Source organism: Gadus chalcogrammus, chromosome 18 (genome assembly GCF_026213295.1).
Source record: "Gadus chalcogrammus isolate NIFS_2021 chromosome 18, NIFS_Gcha_1.0, whole genome shotgun sequence".
NCBI classification, from domain to species: Eukaryota; Metazoa; Chordata; class Actinopteri; order Gadiformes; family Gadidae; genus Gadus; species Gadus chalcogrammus.
This window is the reverse complement of record NC_079429.1, coordinates 15,813,617-15,834,824: the sequence shown is the minus strand read 5'-3', so window position 1 is coordinate 15,834,824 and position 21,208 is coordinate 15,813,617. Positions and strand designations below refer to the sequence as shown.

At 43.8% G+C, this 21,208-nt stretch overlaps 1 protein-coding gene across 1 annotated transcript in view; it reads right to left on the bottom strand.

Moving 5' to 3' along the window:
* Nucleotides 1–327: 327 nt before the first annotated feature.
* The window catches only part of LOC130371860 (zinc finger protein 385C-like), a 47,284-nt gene continuing 26,403 nt past the window's right edge, over nucleotides 328–21,208 (bottom strand). The window contains exons 4-11 of the mRNA XM_056577720.1: nucleotides 11,226–11,389; nucleotides 10,717–10,824; nucleotides 7,738–7,933; nucleotides 5,817–6,169; nucleotides 5,681–5,783; nucleotides 5,070–5,278; nucleotides 4,793–4,891; nucleotides 328–3,964 (exon numbers count right to left, since the gene is read on the bottom strand). Coding sequence (XP_056433695.1) covers nucleotides 3,734–3,964; nucleotides 4,793–4,891; nucleotides 5,070–5,278; nucleotides 5,681–5,783; nucleotides 5,817–6,169; nucleotides 7,738–7,933; nucleotides 10,717–10,824; nucleotides 11,226–11,389 — 1,463 coding nt within the window. The 3' untranslated portion in view covers nucleotides 328–3,733. The remainder of the gene's footprint in view (nucleotides 3,965–4,792; nucleotides 4,892–5,069; nucleotides 5,279–5,680; nucleotides 5,784–5,816; nucleotides 6,170–7,737; nucleotides 7,934–10,716; nucleotides 10,825–11,225; nucleotides 11,390–21,208) is intronic.

The window sequence follows — 21,208 nt, the reverse complement described above, 5'->3', positions numbered from 1 at the left end:
TATAATACCAGACATTTACATTTTCAAAAAATAAATACAAATAAAGCCGAATATAGATCACAATATTGTTTCATAAATAATTAATAATTAACAATGTTGTTACCCTATAATTTTTTATAGTTATTATTTGAATCAGTAGATGGCAGTCAAATGCTCTCTAACAACCTTTTACTTTCTATGCGGCCTCATATTTATTGAACTTGTGCAATTTGATTTTGTATTGCCAATGTTTTGTGAAGCCTTTCTTAAATTCGACCACGGCTCAGTGATACTTTCTGATTTAATGGACAGTTTATTTCCATTTATGACTCAGGAAAATGAACAGCTTAAAAAATAATCATGAATTAACAGTGAAATTGTTCTCTCTCATGTGTTTTGAGGGGTTGGCCCCTTGGCCTATTTACTTAATAAGAATCAAACACTGTTATATGAAAGAAATGTATAATTTATAGAGTAATATACAACAATTTATAGACATTTTTCTCTTAATGAATAATAATTTACATTATTGCAATGAATGGATGTACAATAAATTATGCAATGCATGGGTTTATAGGTAATACTTCATACAACTTCAAAGACATATTGCTTGAGATGGTTTGGCACAATCTGGTGGAAGAGAGATGTGTTTCTTTAGATAATGAGTATTGATTTAAAGCTACACAGGGTGTTAATTTATTGAAAGTCATTCATTTATATATATATATCCTATTCAGTCATTAAGCCTTCGAGAACTACCTAGTGTAGCCAGCCTCGTCACTAGGGATTGAGGGCACCACGAAAATATCTTGCATTGGGCCCCCGATAATTATCAAACATGAAAAGGTTAATGAGGTTTTAGGACGTTTTTCATCTTCCGGAGCAGCTCTTCTTCACCGCTCAACACTGCCACCCTCAGTTAAGAGAAGGACAAGCATATTATTTATTGTTTGGGGAACTACTTCAAAGAAACTACTTCTGAAACTTTTCTGGATGCCATATATATAAAAAAAAATGCTCTCAAATGGTGGTGGCGAGTTCTGCCAAAGAGGTGTCGCCCCTTAACCTCATTAAAATGATAAAACCCTTTAAACGGAAATTACATTGTATTACATAGTGGATAGAACCCCCTTAGATGAGAGACTGGTCTGAGGAGAAAACCTTCATGCTTTCAAGTTCATCTTAAACCACTGGCTTCGTCCCACTAAATTAGAACCGGATGAAAATTTGAGACTTTGATTACGGGGCATACTGGACTGGTACACACCAAATGTATGTAATGTAAAATACTATCATGTATATAGAGAGCAAGGCATGCCTTGAGCGTAGTCGGCCGGTAAAATATCTGTAGGGAGAAAAACTAAATTTTAAATAATGGTGTCACTGAGAATCCTGCTGAGAAGATATAGTTTTGTATTCTCACCAGTGATTACCAATTTTGCTTTAAAAGCAAACATGGCAAATATCTGTATATTCTTCCTCAAGTAAATATAAGCTAAATACAACAGCCTAAATGTATCTATGTATCTAACCCCAAACCTAACACATATATTGAGGCCACCTTTGCCTGAATGCATCTAATCTGGAGAGTTATTCATGAAAAGGATTCACTAAAATCTTAGAGGTGTAAGTATACCATCCGGAAATTGGTGTTCAGGTTTGCACCGCAAACAGTGCAGTCTACATGGGTACCACTGTGTCTGCTCCTTTTTGTTTTAGCAACGGGATCAGGCAGAGTGGAGCGTTATCACCTGTTTTATTCCACCTGTACATGAGTGACCTATAAGTACAGATGAAAGGCTGTATGGTTGGTAATACAGTAACCATCTCATGCATGCAGATAACCTGTTGATATTAAGGGGGCTGGCCTGCCACGCTTTTTGCAAATATGCTGCCAGTATGGGGTTGATGATGGTATAAAATTTAATGCAATATGCATAACTCAAAATATAATGCAATAAAAAGCAACGATAAGATTGTTGAATCCAAAAGACGCCAGGAATCTAAATGTCCTTATTCTTGTCTGGTAATGCACTCAACAAATGTAAAGAGGTAAAAGGCCAGCCACTGTATCATCAATGACCTCACTGATGATTATAGGCTATGCAAGGTCCAAATTGTCGATTTGAAAGTTTACGTGTTGTGCTAATTTGAATTGTTCATAGTTTAAAGCCTTCTACACAACAGTAAACTGCTTTCTTGTGGGTCAGCTGGAGGAAAATCTGCATGCAAATACACAGGGTGGCCCCGCACATAACGATGACGACGCAATGCAGTTGTTGCTGCATCAAGCCATAACAGTGCTAGCCATATGTTTGTCTTTGTTGGTGTACCGTCTTGCCTAGACAGGTCATAAGATATCGAATGCATACATGTATTTGTCGCCTGATTGTGTCTGGGAATTCTGCCGTAGTAGTTCTAACAAACCTGGTAGCTAGAATCACATCAGAGGCACTGGCTTTGCTCTGCATCATGTGTATTTTTTAGATGGGAAATTAGTACATTTTAAGGTTTGTCTGTAGCTGTAAATTATGGCTCCACTGGGTCTGCAATAAAGTTATCAGTGAATTGAATTAGTTGTGTATTAGCAGCAAACAAGGATAAAATATTCAGATTTGATCTGTCCATCATCTTCTTTTAACCTCATATATAATACATAAATTAGGTTAAAAAACACAGCTGTACCATGATATAATAAGTCAAAGAAACACACACTCTCTTGGCCAGAGTGGATCCCTACAACACAGCCATAAAGTTCCAGGTTCACTCCCCAATGTCGACCAGATGTCTGCAGTCTACTGTAGGCCTCCGTGGTCAAGATGCCCGTAGCCCCCACCTGCTCCTTAAGGACATGCAGCTCAAAGAATTGCAAATCCAAAACCTGGGATTAAACTGTGTGCTTGAAGTCTGTACTTGGCATTGCGTTGAAGGGTTACGACGGACTGCCACTATGTTCCCCGGAGAGACTTACAGGGAGAGAGAGACACACACAAAATAAGCCAAATGTCTTATAGGCAGATTCAGTCTTTCAAAGGTTATGTATCATCTTAAGGATTTTTTTTCAGAAATGAGTTGTGCAATGTAAACAAAACTGAAGAACACAAAATGAAAAGATTGTACTTGTTCCCTTGGAGCACACTTGAGAAATCTTCATAAGGATATAAATGGCAACGTTGACGTGTATAATGAACACAGACAATCTATATTTAAACTAGCAAGGTCTTATTAACAAACATAAATCTGTCTTGTCATCATGGCTTTGAGAGGAACCTCAGGAGAACAGCTGATCAGAGCAGGGGATCTTCGATGTTCGGTGGGACGCCACGGTCTCTCAGCGTCTCACATCTAAATCCCCGTAGCTCAAGGAGTTTGCATACTTTAGTCATGACGTGAAACCTGCCAAACGGGACATCAATCTACTGTCGTCAGGGCTACACTGCTATGCCAACCCAGTTATGTTATACTGGCATGATTAGCCACTGGCTATGCTGTAATGCTAGCCCAGCGTAGGCTAGTTAGAGCTTGATAAGCCTGTTATGGTAGCCTCGGCTAGGCCAGGTATAGCTTGATAGCAACTTGCTAGTACCTTTATGCCAGCCTAGGCTAGGTATAGCTTGATCTAGCTGGAGCTTTTGTGCTAGCAAAGTCATGGGTAAGCATCGCTTGATTAGCTCCTGGCTTGTAGTTGTAGTATGGAAGCGTATCCATGACTGGGCTGGGTATGGTTTAAAGTTAGCAGGTTGTGGCCGGACGGCTAGTATGGAGAGAAGATTATGGGTGCGTGCGTGGCTCGCAGGGGTCCGGGGGCAGGCCTGAAGAGTGTGGGGCTGATCAGAGGCCCCTGGAAGAAGGCTGTGGGGCCGTGTGGGCCCCTCAGGGCCAGCGGCCCCGAGGCTAGCGTGCAGAGAGCGGCGGGGTTAAAGGGGTTGTGAAGGAAGCCCGGAGGCAGGGCCTTGGACAGATGTTTCTGCAGGGCCAGTTTAGTCTGCATGGGGAAACAAATAGGTCACAACCTTAGGATTAGAGTTTAGCCTGGCTTTCTCTTAAACGTTTAAACAGACCAATACAGACAGACAGAAAACATACAACGCCGCTTTCATCAACCAGACTGAACTTATATATATGTTGATTTGATTTCCCCCGCTATGAATATTGAATAGTGGCTCTGCGTCTGCACTGATGGGTGAATGCGTGCCACTCTATTTAGAGCTAGTTCTAGTTTTACCAAGTCTTTCTTGGCTGCACTTTACCACAGGACGGTAGACGAGATGGGGTAGCACAAGTGCCTGGATACCCTGTAGAGGTTGATAAGGGCTCAGCATGTCCCCATGTTCTGAGTTAAAATTACTATACGATTACTCCATGACAGACGATTGTCTAATGTGGCACCCAGCGGCTGTTTTTTTTATCTTCCACCTGCTAAATGTCGACCATATTCAGGCAGAAATCGAGTTTTTAATTTGACTGTAACATAATATGTGTACCTAAAATAGACTTTGTCTTTGACATGTTTAAGAACATCCTGTATTTCAACGCTAGACTCTAGTTGGGCTCTTTTCTTTCAGAGTGAATTACAGATATGTCATGACTAATGGTAACCGACATTCACAGTGTTGTCTATTCAAAGCGACAGACGGGTCATTATTAGTAGTCACTGACAAGTGCGTTGTGGCATCGTCTGCGTACTTTGCTTAATGTCTGCCCTGTCTAAGACCCTGATAAGTCATTTATAAAGTGAATATTAGCAGCCTGAGGCCCGACCTGGAATGACTTTCCCCCACAGCTCATATGTCCAAGGTCTATGAATGCTCACCGCGAGCAGCGTGCTTGGCTGGACCTTAGCGTACGGAGTGAACTTGGGCTTGGACGGCTTCCCACTCACACGCTCCTTGTGTCTCCGACTGCTCATGTGCTGGAGGAGACAGCAGAGACCAACGGACACTCGGATTGGTTAACAAGCCTCAACTAATCATGAGCATTTTGTTATTTAACAGATCGTTAGTCTGCACAATGAGAATAGCTTGAAACTACAGAGTAACCAAACACTGTTAATGGGAAAGGGAGATGAGAAGATGTCCCGCCTCTCGTACCTGCTTAAGTTGTGACTCAGAGTTGACGGACAGCTGGCACAGTTCACAGTGGAAGGGCTGACCGGCTGGAACCGGGCCAGCTCTGGTCTTAAAGCCTGCCCAAGACTTTGGACGGCTGGCCGGGCGAGCCGATGATGTCACCTTGACCCTGCGTTGCAATTGGGTGCCGCCACCACTCTGACCGTCCAGCATCTGTTTGTGCCTAGAGCCTTTTCCCACCAATGACAAGAAAGGGTGGGTTTAGCATTTTCAATGGTTGTGTGATTAAGAAAACTACAGAATTGAACAAAAGCAACCACATGACATTATTTGAGGGCGTTATGGGCCTAATAACTGCTGCACTTGGCTAAGGAATCCCTACAGTGGGTCTAGGTCCTGCTGTAGGGGGATGTAGCCAGTGATACTATAGAACCACTACGAAAACAATGCAGTGGGACTAGCTATAGCTTCGATAAGGTATCACTGCAGGTCGGCTACGTGGCTAGCGTAGGGCTAGTAGCTACCACTGCAGTGGTGCTGCATACCACGGTAGTGGGGCTATGGAACCACTACATCCAGGCTTTGTACTGCTGCGATGGAGCTATGCACCCCTGCGGATGGGCTCTACGTACCTAGGCAGTGCGCCTCGAGCTGGGAGTTGGAGTTCACCGTCACTTTGCACAACGGACAGTGGAGCTGCAACTTGTTCCTGCTCCTCTTGCTTCCCTTCCCCTCCTCCTCCACCATCGTCTCCCCCTCATCCTTCACCTCCTTCTCCTGCGGCTCCTCCTGCCTGCCCAGCGGGGAGCTGCCCTGGGCAGGTGGGGTGGGGTCTGAGGTCTGAAGGGGCAGGAGGGGGCCGGGCAGGAGGGGGCCGGGGAGGAGGGGGCCGGGGAGGAGGGGGCCGGGGAGGAGGGCGCCGGTGTAGACCACCAGCGCCTTTGACATCAGTGTGTCAGGGGGCGGAGAACATGTCTGGTTGGGAACTTGTGGGGGCAGCCCCGGTGAGGTGGGTGTGGTGTCGGCGCTCGGGGAGACCAGGATGAGCGGCAGCACGTTGGCCTGGGTTGGTTCAGTTTGTTGCCGTGGGGAATCCGGAGACATTGTGGCAACGATGCGACCTGTGGGAGGAAAGAAGGGATTTTTATTTTAGAACATTTAGAATATTTACATACTTTATATCGCTGGCAACCAAGTTCAATCAGGAACAAGATTTGCAGTAGCCATGGTTCACCAGAGATGGTGCTGTCTCCTAAGTTTTATACTATGGTTTGGCTAGTCTTAAAGCATTAGCGTCTGCAATAAAGCTACAGAAAATGAATCTATTAACACCATATTAGGTTTAAGGTTTAATAATATTGTTTAATGTGTTAAAGTAGTTGAATGCTATAGTTAGTCAAGTCTTTAGGCATTAGCTGTCTATCACTTATGCTACTGAAAATGTATAAATTAGCACCATATCCAGCAATATTTTTTTATAATATTGTTTAATGTGGAAATTTGTGGATCAGCTCCTTTTTTATCAATTTTCTTCTCAATCACAATTCTTTCTCTTTCCATTTGTTGTATAATGTTCTGTTCCTCTGTAACCCAGTCTTTCCATCTGTCTGTTTCATATTCTGTATCTCAATCTCTCTCTCTCTAATTCCCTCCATCTGCTTCTCCATCTCTTCCTCTCTCCCTTTTCCTCGCTTTCTGTCTTCCTGCTTCTCTCTCTTTCTATCCCTCGTGTAGGGCGTTCTCTCCGTTCTTTGTCTGCATCTCCCCATGAAGCCATCAATCAAATACCATGGCAACCACAGAACTCAACGAGCTATCATTATGTAGTTACCACAAAATCACAGATGCTGGGGGGAAGAGAAAGAGTGACCCTTTCCCTTGCAGAACAAGAGAGAAGAGAATTGATGGGAAGGAGAAATTAAGAGGGAGAGGAGGACCAATAGGAGGAGGATGTTTTGTATTGTGGCAGTGGGGAGGAGGTTATGACATCACTGCCACACCAGTGCAGTTCAGCTGCATCCGTAACATGCACCTGGACCTCGTTGACATCAATGAACCTGCAAAGTGCTGCAATTATGGTGAGAGGGGAGTAGAGAGCACAGAGTCAGTCCTTTTGCTGAGCTTTCAAGCATGAATGTGCAGCTCTGTGCATTTGTGAACTGATAAAGAGCTGCAGAGAGACAGTTTTGCCTTATCAGTTTACAAAAGATCAACTGTGTAGTGGGTTTGTGTGAAGCCAACGAAGACTTTGAGGATCGCTCTAGATTAGGGAAGGGGAGGGGGGATGGGGGGGGGGGGGCTTTCGGTCCCTATGGGATCAGAATCACAGCATGTCTCACAAAGAAGCACCCTGCTCTAGTAATTTACAAGACGCTTCAATCAAATTGCCTTGCAGGGAGTTCAGATGTGTGTCATCGAGGAGCGGGCAGGCCTAGCGGTTAGGGTGTTGTGCTCTAGCTTAGCTACGGGTGGACATTGGAGTTCGAACCCGGAACCTTTCATTGAGGAGTCACCCTAGCCCCCGACAAGACTGTCCACCAGGCAACAATATATATATATATATATATATATATATATATATATATATATATATATATTTCAGAGACAGACAGAGAAAGAGAGAGATGTTTTAAAATATACATAAATACATAGAGAGAGATGGATTTATAGATGTAGAAAGGTTTCATACTGGTTTCATCGGTCCGCTGTGTGTCTCTCAGCACGGCCACCCCTTCAGCCCTCCCTCTCTCTTTCTGCCGGTCTCTCCCGGGGGCCAGGGGGGTGGGTCCAGCCCTCTGTCTGCTGCGCTGGGGGCCCCGCTGCCCCACCAGGGCCTTCAGCTTGCGTGCGTGTTTGTGGCCCTTGTAGTGGGCCTCTGCCTGGTTCTGTAATGCAGACGCACACACACACACACACACACACACACACACACACACACACACACACACACACATACATACACATACCCAGATACACACACACACACACACACACACACACACACACACACACACACACACACACACACACACACACACACACACACACACACACACACACACACACACACACACACATACACAGAATTACAAACATACAGCATATATATATTAACCCATATATATATACACATACATAGCACACATAGCATAACAAACCTATATACATGAAGACACATGTATATATACAGTATGTAGATATTCATATACATATCCATATAATATAAATATATATATTTTTTATTTTATTTATACACAGAACCCACACACACCCACACGCACAGGGTCACGGAAACACGCACACACACGTGCATTCCCATGCACACACGCATGAGTACATGTATTTCCATATCCTCGCAGACAGACACGCATAACAAAGTGAAGCATTTATAATCAGGAGGTGATTCAGAAGGACAGTTTGACTACTGAGATCATCTTGTGAACATCATAGAGTTCTCTCTGTTGTGGAAAATATTTCACATGAAATATAAAGCAAAAAAAGCATGCAAAAGATGAGCCTTTTTCTACAATGTATCCTATGAAACAAATACATTTTCGAACACTCCCTGAGCGACCTCAGGGTTTAGACTAAAATCTCTCAAATCGTTCACTGCTGCGAATGGGTGAATGTCAGTTTGCTCCGCATTCACCTCATTGGAGCAAATGATGTGATTGTACAGTTGACTTCCTCATCACCGTCATCATCTTCATCATCATCATCATCATCATCATCCTCATCATGGGACTTATGGCATCTAAATGTCCAATCTCTCAGAACACTTGCTCCTATCTCCTCTGATGCAATCTGACACAAAATAGCCCGTGTCCATTTTGTTTTGATCCAAAATGACCTTTTGTGTCTTTCTCGGAGGCAGGAAACACATTGGGTGCATTGCGACTGCAGATCCATGCAGATTTGAAATCCCAAAATAGATCTGCATGGTTGTGTGGCCAAGCAAATGTTTTGATCTCTGCACAGTGATATGTGCTACGAAGTTCAATAAACTGACTTTTAGAGTAAAGATCCAACAGTAAACAAATCAGATACATGTGATACTACTAACATTTTCTATAAAACTAATCACAAACACACACAAACACCACACACAAGGTAACATGTATGAAAATATTAATAAATACATGTTATATTTGGACAATATTCAACATATTACTGCAAAGAACATAGACACATTTATTGTAGCTAGCAAAAGTTAAATAGCTAGCATTGCTGAAAGCAAATAAAAGGTTTAATGTCTTTAACTTCTACAGAGAGAAATTCTATAACATAGTAGAAGTGAATTAATTTTATAAAAAAATAGAAAAATGTCATGTTATAGAACATTGTTGGTTCATTTAAAGATGGCATGCAAACTCTTAATCATTGCACTTGCAATAAGATTCAGGAAAAATGATTTAGAAACAAAGAGAGAAGAGATGGAAGTTTGACACAAACTCAATATCTGGCTCTTTACAATAAAGACTCGCAGATCATCTGACATTCTAGAACCCAGAAGCACATTCTAGAACCCAGAACCACATTCTAGAACCGAAAACCCATGGAGCTGTGATAGGTCGGTCATCATGTGGCGTGACCATGCCAGGGGAGGGTGTGTGTGTGTGTGGGGGGGAATCGGCCAGATTAGCTTGCCTGCTTACATCACTTTGCCAAAAGCGTAGCACTGCGTAGCGTGGACAGAAGGTCATCAACCAAAGGTCAAAGTGTGTGGCGAGGGGTGGGGGAGGGGCCCTCGGCCATGTTGAATGTCACTGAACATCAACCGTTCAGACCGAGGCTGAAATTCACAGTTTGCGTGCCTCCATATCAATCCCAGATGTCCATAGCAATCTAGCATCTGGCGTGCTATTTTAGCTCCCTAGCATGCAGCTAACTTTGCTAGCGAGGACGGTATACAAACAAAATAATATCCTGTCACAATAGGACAGAAAAAGTGTTGCTTGTTTTGTTTGGGTGTTGTGTCACTGGATGGCCAGGTTACAACAAACAAACATCCCATAATAGCCATACTTTGGACTGGCTCCTAGGTCAGGTCTTCTGAACTTGATCCAAGTCCACCAGCGACGGCACCCACTCCAGGTTCACAACCAGGAGTTAACAACCTTTCCTAAAAGCACAACACATTTTATAACTCTGCCCTGGCGTACTTTGGGCCTCCATGTTTATGAATCAGGGGTCTCTTGTTAGCGGGTCCCCTGCTAGCGGCGGTTCATGTTATCCACTTCCTGGAACAAGCAGCCACTTTGAGCTCGGTTGTATGAGGAGAACCTTCTCCAAAACTGAGTTTTGGTGAGTGTATTCGGATTAGTGTGGTCGTGATGTAAGACATTCACAACTATTTTTAGACTGTAACCCAATTTTCAGATCCAATTCCTTACAGGTCCACACACATCACTTTAACCCCGTCAACACTGCACCCTTCTCACTGATAAGTAGTTTGCTTTTGACTATGAAAATCATCTGTTTTATGCAGAAACATTATTAGGCCTTCGAAACCTTTAAAGTATTTTTCTAATGAAAAATGTACCATCAAATATCAATAGCTTAAGGGTCAGCCATCTCCCAGGACCGTGTATGCGTATCAGGTGACCACGAACGGTCCCCGGCCCACTGGTTGGGCACCGAAGGCTGAAGATGGGTGTAGGGGGCTCACCATGGAGTTGAAGCGGAGGTGGCAGATGTTACAGGAGATGATGCTCTTCTTTTTGGGCGGAGCCACGCCGAAGGTGTGGTTGATCACGGCCTTCTGCACTGGGTCCATCTATCACACACACACACACGCACACGCACGCACACACGCACGCACGCACACCCACACGCACACACACACACGCATGCACGCACGCAGACAGACAGACAGACAGACAGACAGACAGACAGACAGACAGACACACACACACACACACACACACACACACACACACACACACACACACACACACACACACACACACACACACATACACACAAACTCACACACACACACACACACACACACACACACACACACACACACACAATGATACAGGTTATGACACATGTCCCAGATACGTTCACCACACATAAATGAAGTATTGTTCTTATGCTATAACTTATAGCAGAGGTATTGATTGCGTTGCTGACGCTACATGGACGTAGTGACCAAGCAGCCGATGGGCCCACCGTGCTGAAGTTGGGGAAGAGGTGGAGGGGGCCGGTGGAGCCGTTCACCCTGAGGGGCAGGAAGTGCTTGAGGCTGAGCTGCGGGGGGGTCTGGGTCGGGAGGGTCCGTCCGGGGAGAGCCAGCGAGGCCAGCAGAGGGTGGGGCTGTCCTCTGGTAAGTCCCCCTGGAGAGAGAGAAGGGCCCCATGTCAGGAGGAGGTTCACTACAGTAACGGTGTGCCCTGCATTGGCGGCGATGGCCACGTTGGTTCAGTAAACTCAGGTGATTGTATTTGTGTAGCCCCTAATGGATAACTTGTGTGTTTTTCAACCTGGTCCCTATTTTCACATCATTTGGTGTCCATGGGACTATTGCGGACAGCAATTTTGAAATTGGTCCATTATTGAGCGAGAGCTGTTCAGCCATTGCAGCTGCCAAACGGGCTGCAATGTAACGCTAAGGGGCATCAGCGGCCTGTCAATGTACGTCCTCTAGGGGGGCTGGTTCTGACCACTGACAGGATCAAATTGATTTATAATTTATTATAAGTTTCTGAACACATTAGGTAAGGGATCCCTACACATCCCTCTCAAATCTATCCGGACCTGTGCGGTTTCGTGTTAGGATTCGTGTGGACGCCTGAAACGTCCCCCACCAGCTGGGGAACGTCAGAGTTGGGTTGATTTTTTATTTATTTTTTATTTGCATTCTTTTTGTAGCTTTAAATAAAGCCCCTTGATAAATGTTATTACTAACTGTACATTCAAAAGTATTTCTGCTCAATTTAAAAGGTTGAATCTCCTCGTGACTGAATGTTTGTATACAGCGCATAGGCTGTATGCATGCAGGCTTGATACACTCCACTTTTTTCCGTGGGGAACCAGCGCCTTGAATATTTACTACAGCGTTTCTACAGCTCGATGCGGTTTTGCAATGATTCCGTCTTTACAGAGATATTCCTGAACTGCATAAAACAAAACCGGATCGTTTTCGTCCATTTCGGCTCCGTGTGGACGGGGCCTTAGTACAAAGATTTTGCAATTAATTGCCTGAACCATGAGTGAAAGTGCAACAAAGGCTCTCTGCTCCCACCCAGTCTGGCTCTTTGAGTCGGAGCCCACTCGTCTCTACAGTACTGCAGTAACTGCAGTCTGCAGTACTGGAAGCGACAAGGAATAATCTTCGGTAACAACTGTTACTGGCTGAGAGTGCAGTTTACAACAATCAACGGCATTTTTGACTGATGTGTTAGGATATGGCAACTAACTATGAAAAGAAAATGTTTTATCGCAGCGTCAAATATGGACATTTGTTAACTTTCTGACAGTGCTCTGACTGCTAGTTTGGGTTTAATATTTTGAACCCCATCTGAATAATTATATTTTACTTAAAATGCAAACCTCGGGGGGTCCCCTTGGGTCTCCTCGTCCTGTCCCCTTAACAAGTTAGCCACTCCTTCTAGACGCAAAGTTATGAATTTAGAATCAAACATCTTGCCTGAATTTGGTCAAAACAGTAAAACGTCAATGTACAGATATTTCAGCGTGTCCCTTAAAAAACGCTCCCAAGGCCCACAGAGACACACCAACATATCACATAGCCCCCCCATCACTGAACTGCCATTCACTAAACTGTCTTCTACTTGGTTTAAAAAGTGACACTTCATCGCAACTTATTCTAAATTCAAATACGATATGGGGTCAAGACGGAGAGTAAGCTTGTCTTCACTAGATGAGAGTGAAGCCATTTAAAAATAAAAAATCACAGACGCAAAACTAATTGGAATAAGCTTCAAATTGGCTTTTTCTCGCTTTATTTGTGACCCTTATTTGTTACCAGGCTCATTTAAAATGACCTTAAGGGAGAAATATGTGTCTAAAGAACCCGGAAGAAGGATTAAAAGGCAGGGACGTGAGGCCCCGGCAGCAGCGAGGAGCAGCGGTTTGTCCCCCAGCGGTGTGGATTAATCTGGCCGTCTGCGTGACTTTTGAATCAGATCGTGGCGTTTAGTCCCAGCAGCGGGGCCAGGCGGTTCACGGGCTGCATTTTGAAATGAGCAAACTGTCATGGTGGATAATAATTTGTGCTCTGTCGAATCTCGGAGAGAGAGGGAGAGTAAGCCTGTTGATGACACTTCCCCGTTTAAAAAGAACCCCGTTGTTGACAGCCACGTTTCTGAATCCCTACAGCTCCGACAGAGGGGTTCAATAAATGGATTAATACTGTCGTTACTCACTTAATTTCACTGCTGCTTTTCTGGCAAGTACTGCTACAATATAACTTCGTCACATTATCCATTTACATCAAGCAATCAAACAAAATCAACATCAAACACCCTTGAAATGCTCTCTCTGTGGCCTGTTTGTCACGAATGAGGAGGGTTAACATTGCAAGCTATCTTTCACAGGAGATGGGAATACAATTATGAGACTTGGAAATTACAGCATTGGACATGGTTGCTTGGAGACACTCGCTGGTTGCTAGGCGACATTGTCTGATTGCTAGGTGACACCGGCTATTAGCTAGGTGCCACTGGATGGTTGCTGGGTGAGACTGGTTGGTTGCTAGGGTACACTGACTTGTTGTTAGGGGAGACTGGTTGGTTGCAAGGTGACATTGTGTGGTTACTTGGTGATACTGGCTGTTTCGTAGGTGATGGCCCAATCCCAATTCACCCCTTAGCCCTAGCCCTCAATTTTGCGGGTTCAAGCGTAAGGGTAGGGCTGTCCCAATAGTCATTAATTGAGAGGTAGGGCTAAGGGGAAGAGCAAACTAGCCCTTGAATATTAGTTGCTATCTGAGGATGATAGATTGACTCAAGGATTTTTTGTTGGACTCCTAGATGTCTCCTAGACACAACACATCCCTCCCAGTGCCTCCATGATCCGGCCCCTCCCTAACACGTTCTGTTATTGCGCTTACTGTCACCAGAAACAACAGAAACACCCCAGTCCTATTTCCAACGCATGCTGTTTCACAATGTTGACTGAAAAGAGGAAAAAACAAAGCAAATTGTCAGGTACGTTTTGCTGACAGGATAACAGCTGGGTGACAACCTCAGCTGATGGAAATAAAATAAAATGTCATCCTTGAATGGATGAAGGAAACAGGGGCAGAGACAAGAAGTTTGTTTGTGTGTGAAATGTGATGGAATTGTGATAATATGGATCTGATTATGTTTCATTATGTACATATATGTATAATTATGCAACAGTGTGAAGGTTTTTAAATAATACAGATGAAAAAGGATTATTTGTTAACAGTAGCATTGCAGCTTTTTCGGAACGCTGATGAGTGGTGATTACAAAATATTATGTTAACCTAAATAACACCACGACAATGAGCCGATATGGAAATGGAATGGAGCCAATGGAATAATCTTTAGTTAATTAGCTACACATTAGGTGTGCAACAACAGCCTTTATCTGCAGATAGCTTCTGGCGGTAAATTCATGATAAAACCAGACTATCCTATGGGCATTTCCTCTGTGATCTGATGATAATGTATAGATCATCATCACATCTCAATGGAGTGGTATTAAGTCTCCACATACGAGAGCACCTAAAGTGCGTGTACTTTTGGATTCTTTACCCGGTATTGCACCTACAGTGTGTCTACTATTGGAGTCTCAATAGAGCACCTATAGTGTGTGTGTAATATTTGAATCTTTACCTAGTAAAGCACCCACAGTGTGTACTACTGGAGTCTTTACCTAGTAGAGCACCTAAATCGTGTGTACTATTGGAGTCTTTACAGAGCACCTAAATCGTGTGTACTATTGAGTCTTTACAGAGCACCTAAAATGTGTGTTGTGTGGGAGTCATTACAGTTTAAAATCATGAAGCATGTGTGGTATCTGAGGTTTTAAAAACTAGAGCACAGCAAAGCACGTGTTGAAATCTTTTAACAATTTTAACAAAAAAATCTTGTGAATGTATTACAGACAGATATTGAAAGACTGTTAAACGAAACAAAACAAATGCCCCCCGTCTCCCTCACACGTTAGGATAACCGCGTTGGCTTAAAGGACCGCCCTCCTTTTGTGTTAATGTCTTTCCATAAATCATCTTTTGTCCTTTCGTTCTGCCAGAGAGCAACCAGAAGGTGGGCCCTCCCATTGGTTGTCACCATGCACCACTCCGCACACACAGCTTGAGGAGGTTGTTTCAGCTGGTATTTCTACCTGCCGGGCAGCACGCAGCCCAGAAGGCACTCTACACTCCAAACTTGTTCCAGTTTCGTCCGGAACCCCGAGGCGGCCATTTTGAGAACAGAGTGCACGCTGGAAGACTTCAGGGGAAACGGTTCAAACTGTTCACTTGTGAGAGTCAGACATCGCTGTTGTCTTTAAGACAGACACACACAAGGTGATAAGGAGAAGAGCAAGATGCCCTCACCCCTACCTGCTGCTCAATGACCCACGTCGGTATTCACTGCAAGTTCCTTTGAATAAAAGAATCTGCTGATGTAGAAAACAGTATGCGGAAATTACATATAAAGTACAAACACATTTTCATAGTCATGCTTGCACATATTTATACCGTTTTTTAGACAGGTTTTTGAATAATAGCATTATGTTGGTTCTGTATTTTTATGTCTGCATTATGTCTGTCGATGTGTAGGCCTACTGTCTTTTGTCTGTGTCTGGTGTCTGACACAAGAACACATTTAAGAGCCTTTTTGTTTGAGAGACATTTCATTTTTGCAGGTTGATGTTCAAATTATGTCTTTACTATTCGGAGACAATGCGTCTAATGGTGTGAAACATGGTCTAATGACCAGCCTTAAGAACAAGACAAATCTAGGAGGATATAGTCAAACGGTTCAGAGGACTTCGTAGGCTTTTCTCTCGCGTGGATATACGATCGCATCGCCGGTCGTCTCACGGTTGGGACGCCCCGTCTTTCATCCCACCAGACGTTTTATGCACGGTATACTGGATCCGTGGCATTATCAATGTCCTCCCCGCGTTGTCCCTCCACTTCCTGAACTATGTAGACTCAATTTACCTTTTTATTGGGACCTGGTCTGGTACATTTCCATAGACGCATTCATATACCACTTCCTTTCATTAAAAAATAAAGAGCAAAAAACAAACAACAGAGATTAATAACACATACACATAAACATAAGCACACTGTAAGCACTGCACTCTGAAGGCAGCAGAGTAGAACGATATTTCTCTGAAATAAATGATCTCTTGGTGGTTGAGCTAAATCTCTGAGCATGAAATGAGCAGCCTGGGGCACGCGGTGACATTTCACAGCACGTGGATGTAGAGTCTCGTCTGGCTGTGCAGAAACAAACACAGCTCACTAATGGGTCTACCTGCTCCAAAAAACTCTACCAATGCTTGAATGGACCCCAGGAACCAAAGTCGATCTTGTAAATGAGATAGCAACGCTGATTTCAAGCCATCTGCTTTTAAATGTGTTGAAAAAAACGATCAATATATTGTTGCTTTTTTTTTAATAAATGATCACGGTACTTCAAAACAATCATGATACTAGAACTAGTACTACAACAGCTACAATTGCTATTATTATTTGTATTACTATAATTTCATTATTATTAGTTACACTAATAATAATAACAGATCATTTAGATGTTAGAACATATCTGTGTTAATGTATTGATGTTTTTCAAATATGTGTCATCAGAAATCTCCATGTGGAAATATACTGAAAGGACCAGAAGGAGGTGTCTCTACGCTCTATGAGTAATGAAGGGTTCCGGCCCTGATTGAGATGGGGGTGTCATGGCAACGTCAATGATTGGCTCCACAATAATTACCCTCATACAGCATGTCTATCTACTGTCCTATAGTCTTGATCTAGAATACATAAATCAAAAGAGAGATAAACCACTAAACTCATATGTTCTGATTCCTAAAGCTACTCTCTGCACTCGCTCCAGTTGTTATGTTTAATCTGATGTCTGATGTCTATGACCAGGACATATAAACCAGCACCTTATCTGCTTTGGTTGGAATTATAACTCGGTATCGGCCAGGGATGTAAAGTTACACACTCACACACACACACACACACACACACACACACACACACACACACACACACACACACACACACACACACACACACACACACACACACACACTGTGTATGTATGTATGTGTGCCTACAGACAGTATGAATCAAGCTAATCAGGGGCATGCTGTGATGGTCTGACCCAGCAGGGGGTTTGATTCAGCCAGGGTCTGGGTCTACACCCCCACACACACACACACACACACACACACACACACACACACACACACACACACACACACACACACACACACACACACACACACACACACACACACACACACACACACACACACACACACTCACGTCAGCACCAAGGAATCACCCGGATGGTCCAGCCGTCGTCACACAGATGAGCGTACCTGAACATCTGACTGAATGCAGCATCACAACTAGGCTTAGAATAGGTTACTGTCTATCTGCTTGGGACAGTGAAGCCGTTTCTTTACTCTCCCTATCAACCCTCACTTTGCACCAAATTCTGCTTATGATATTAATACAGTTGTAGCTTTGAACAATAATGACAAGATGAAAGAAGAAAACAAATCGAAAGGGGGAGGAGGGGGAGAAGAAGATGCATTTATAACAGGGTGTCTTTCCACTGAAAACACAAATCTGATCTTGGCTGAATAGCTATGTGAGACCACCGATAATCAATAATCACTGGACCGAGGACATTACGTCAAAGCAGTAGTCTCATTAAATGGACTCACTCAGGCGATGGTTAAGGGGGGGGGGGGGGGGGGGGAGGGCTTCACAACGGATCAACAGCGTTAAACGACTAGACGGATGGACAATGGACAGTCAAAGAATTTGGACTTTCCATCCGTCTAGTAGGAGAGATGGAGGAGTGGCCACCAGGTTCATGACAGTCAGATGAACCCACCAGTCTACCCTGTGGACTGAATCATCCATCTGGGGGGACAGGTTCTCAGGTTCCCACGTCTCCCATGAACCAGGGTTCAGCGGGACATCGTAGCTGGGGGTGTTGGGGGGGTGGTTCAGATATTTTCTCTCAAATGCCATTTCTGTGATCTCTAATAACTTTCTTTGATCTCTAATCACTCCCTTTGATATGTAATCGCTGCCTTTGATTTACAATCTGCCCTTTGAAGACCGAAAGGCCCTGCAGAGACTCCAATACAACAATCCAATTCTTAGTGTTCTAGTCGGTAAAGCCTCCGATGCTACATCCACTCTGAAGGGTTTCAGACAGTCTTCTGCTCTGACTCTAAGGCCCCGTCCACACGGGCGAAAACTATCTTTTTCCCTCCGTTTTCCATCTCATTGCGAAAACGCAAGTAGCTAGTAGAAACGCTGTAGTACATATTCAAGGCCACTGTGTGGCGCTGGTTCTCCACCAAAAAAAGAAAAGGTTGAGGAGGAGAAAGCAGTTGTTAAACCTTTTAGAATAGTATGTAAAGACTCCAACACAACACATGCTTTATAGTGCTCTAGTATGTAAAGACTCCAACACAACACATGCTTTATAGTGCTCTAGTATGTAAAGACTCCAACACAACACATGCTTTATAGTGCTCTAGTATGTAAAGACTCCAACACAACACATGCTTTATAGTGCTCTAGTATGTAAAGACTCCAACACAACACACATGCTTTATAGTGTTCTAGTATATAAACACTCTAACAAAACACACTCTTTATAGTGCTCTAGTATATAAAGACTCTAACACAACACATGCTTTATAGTGTTCTAGTATATAAACACTAACAAAACACACTCTTTATAGTGCTCTAGTATATAAAGACTCTAACACAACACATGCTTTATAGTGTTCTAGTGTTTGAATACTCCAACAAAACACACTCTTCATAGGGCTCTAGCATATAAAGACTCGTACACAACACATGCGCTTTAGGGTTTTCTATTCCATTGAGCTTCCAAAACAACATATGCATTCAGCAGATTATAATGTATGATGAGAATTGAGAATCCCAATGAGTCCAAGTATGTATGTGTGAGTGTGTGTGCATGAGGCTGTATAAGTGCTTAAGCATCTTTATATTTATGTGTGTGTGAGTCTATGTTTAAATGCTCAAGCATCTATGTATAAATGTCTGTGTGTGCGACTGTGCTTGCGTGTTTGTGTGCGTGCGTGCGTGTGCGTGCGAGTATGTTTCTAAATACGTATTCCTCTATGCATGTAACATAGAGTACATTTGGGATAAGCACTCTCGCTAGCCAAGCTAACAAAGTTTAGAATGACAACAAACTGCGTCTTTGAATATCTCCCCCCCCCAGGCCTCCCGCCTCCCCCCTGCAGGTGGAAAACCAATCAGCTCAAGCGGGACCTGGTGAAAATCCCCACTGAGGCTTTGTGTTTAACAGCCTCCAATTATGGTCGCTAATCAGGGCACATTTCTCCAGGGAGAGGAACACATAATTGCCATTCATCTGCACGTTGATATCAGCCCCTTTCTTCTACTGAGGATTTAAAATGACTCGCCGCGTCTCAGAAAAGGCAGACCCCCCCCCCCCCCCCCCCCCCCGCCCGCCCTCTCTCCCGCACTTATCATCTTCAAACAAGGGCAATTAGAGTAACAAATAGACATTTGGCACGTCTGGGACGGTTTTAATTTGTAAAGCAGACTGTTATTTTGAAATGCAGACTGTAATCTTTGCAAGTATGACTGCATTTTAAAGCAGACTGCTATTTCCAGAGTCAGAATGTAGTTTGGAAGGGGAAACGTTCACACCACTCTCACAAACGTTGTTGCACTCATAAACATTAATGCTGGCTAGACTCTGGGTGAATTTAAATAAAAACATTCAGAGGATGTCGTTGACAATAGAAAAAAAGATGCATGAATTGAAATTTAAGATTGAAATCTATCACATCACCAACAAACACACAACCCTCCTCCAAAAAGTGAGGTAATTAAATTATCTAAATCAACCAAATCTGCAAAAACACACCAGGATAACCGTGGCATTTGCAGACAGACAGACAGACAGACAGACAGACAGACAGACAGACAGACAGACAGACAGACACACACACACACACACACACACACACACTCACACACACACGCACACACACACACACACGCACACACACACACATAAACACTAACAGACTAACAAATACACAAAAACCCTAACCCTAACAAAAACACAAACATATACACACAGGAATTAGGCGCACAGCACCATGTCAACAAGATCCTACCTGTTAGCATGATCAGGGGTGTGCAAGGTGAGTGCTATTGCCTGCTGGGTTTAAAGTTATCCTGGCTGTGTTGCAATGTCCCATGAGAGAAGATCCACTCAGCTGAGAGATCACTCAACAACCACCCACTGAACAAGAATTCCTCCTCTCTGGATCGCCTCTCTCTCTTTCCTCTCTTTATCAGTTTATGTCACTCTGTCTTTGCTCTGATTGCCTTACTCACTCTCTCTCACTCTTGCCCTCTCTCCAACTCTCTCTCTCTCTCTCTCTCTCTCTCTCTCTCTCTCTCTCTCTCTCTCTCTCTCTCTCTCTCTCTCTCTCTCTCTCTCTCTCTCTCTCTCTCTCTCTCTCTCTCTCTCTCTCAGTGAATTGGAACATCAGTCAATGACGCTTCACCACAGCTGTAATCCGATTGGCTGGTTAAACGATGCGATGTACAGTATACACACGGTTCCATTAAAACCACCACACTCCGTTTATCAGCTTAAAAGTGTGTGTGTGTGTGTGTGTGTCTGTGTGCGTGTGTGTGTGTGTGTGTGTGTGCGTATGCATATGCATGTGTGTGTGTGTGTGTATGTTTGTGTGTGTCTGTGTGTGTGTGTGTGTGTGTGTGTGTGTGTGTGTGTGTGTGTGTGCGTGCACGTGCGTGCGTGTGTGTGTGTGTGTGCGTGTGTGGCAGGGGAGGGGTGATGAGGGGGATGAGGAGGAGAGTGATGAAGCGAGAGGAGCAAACATGTCAGCGAGGAAGAGTGACGGAG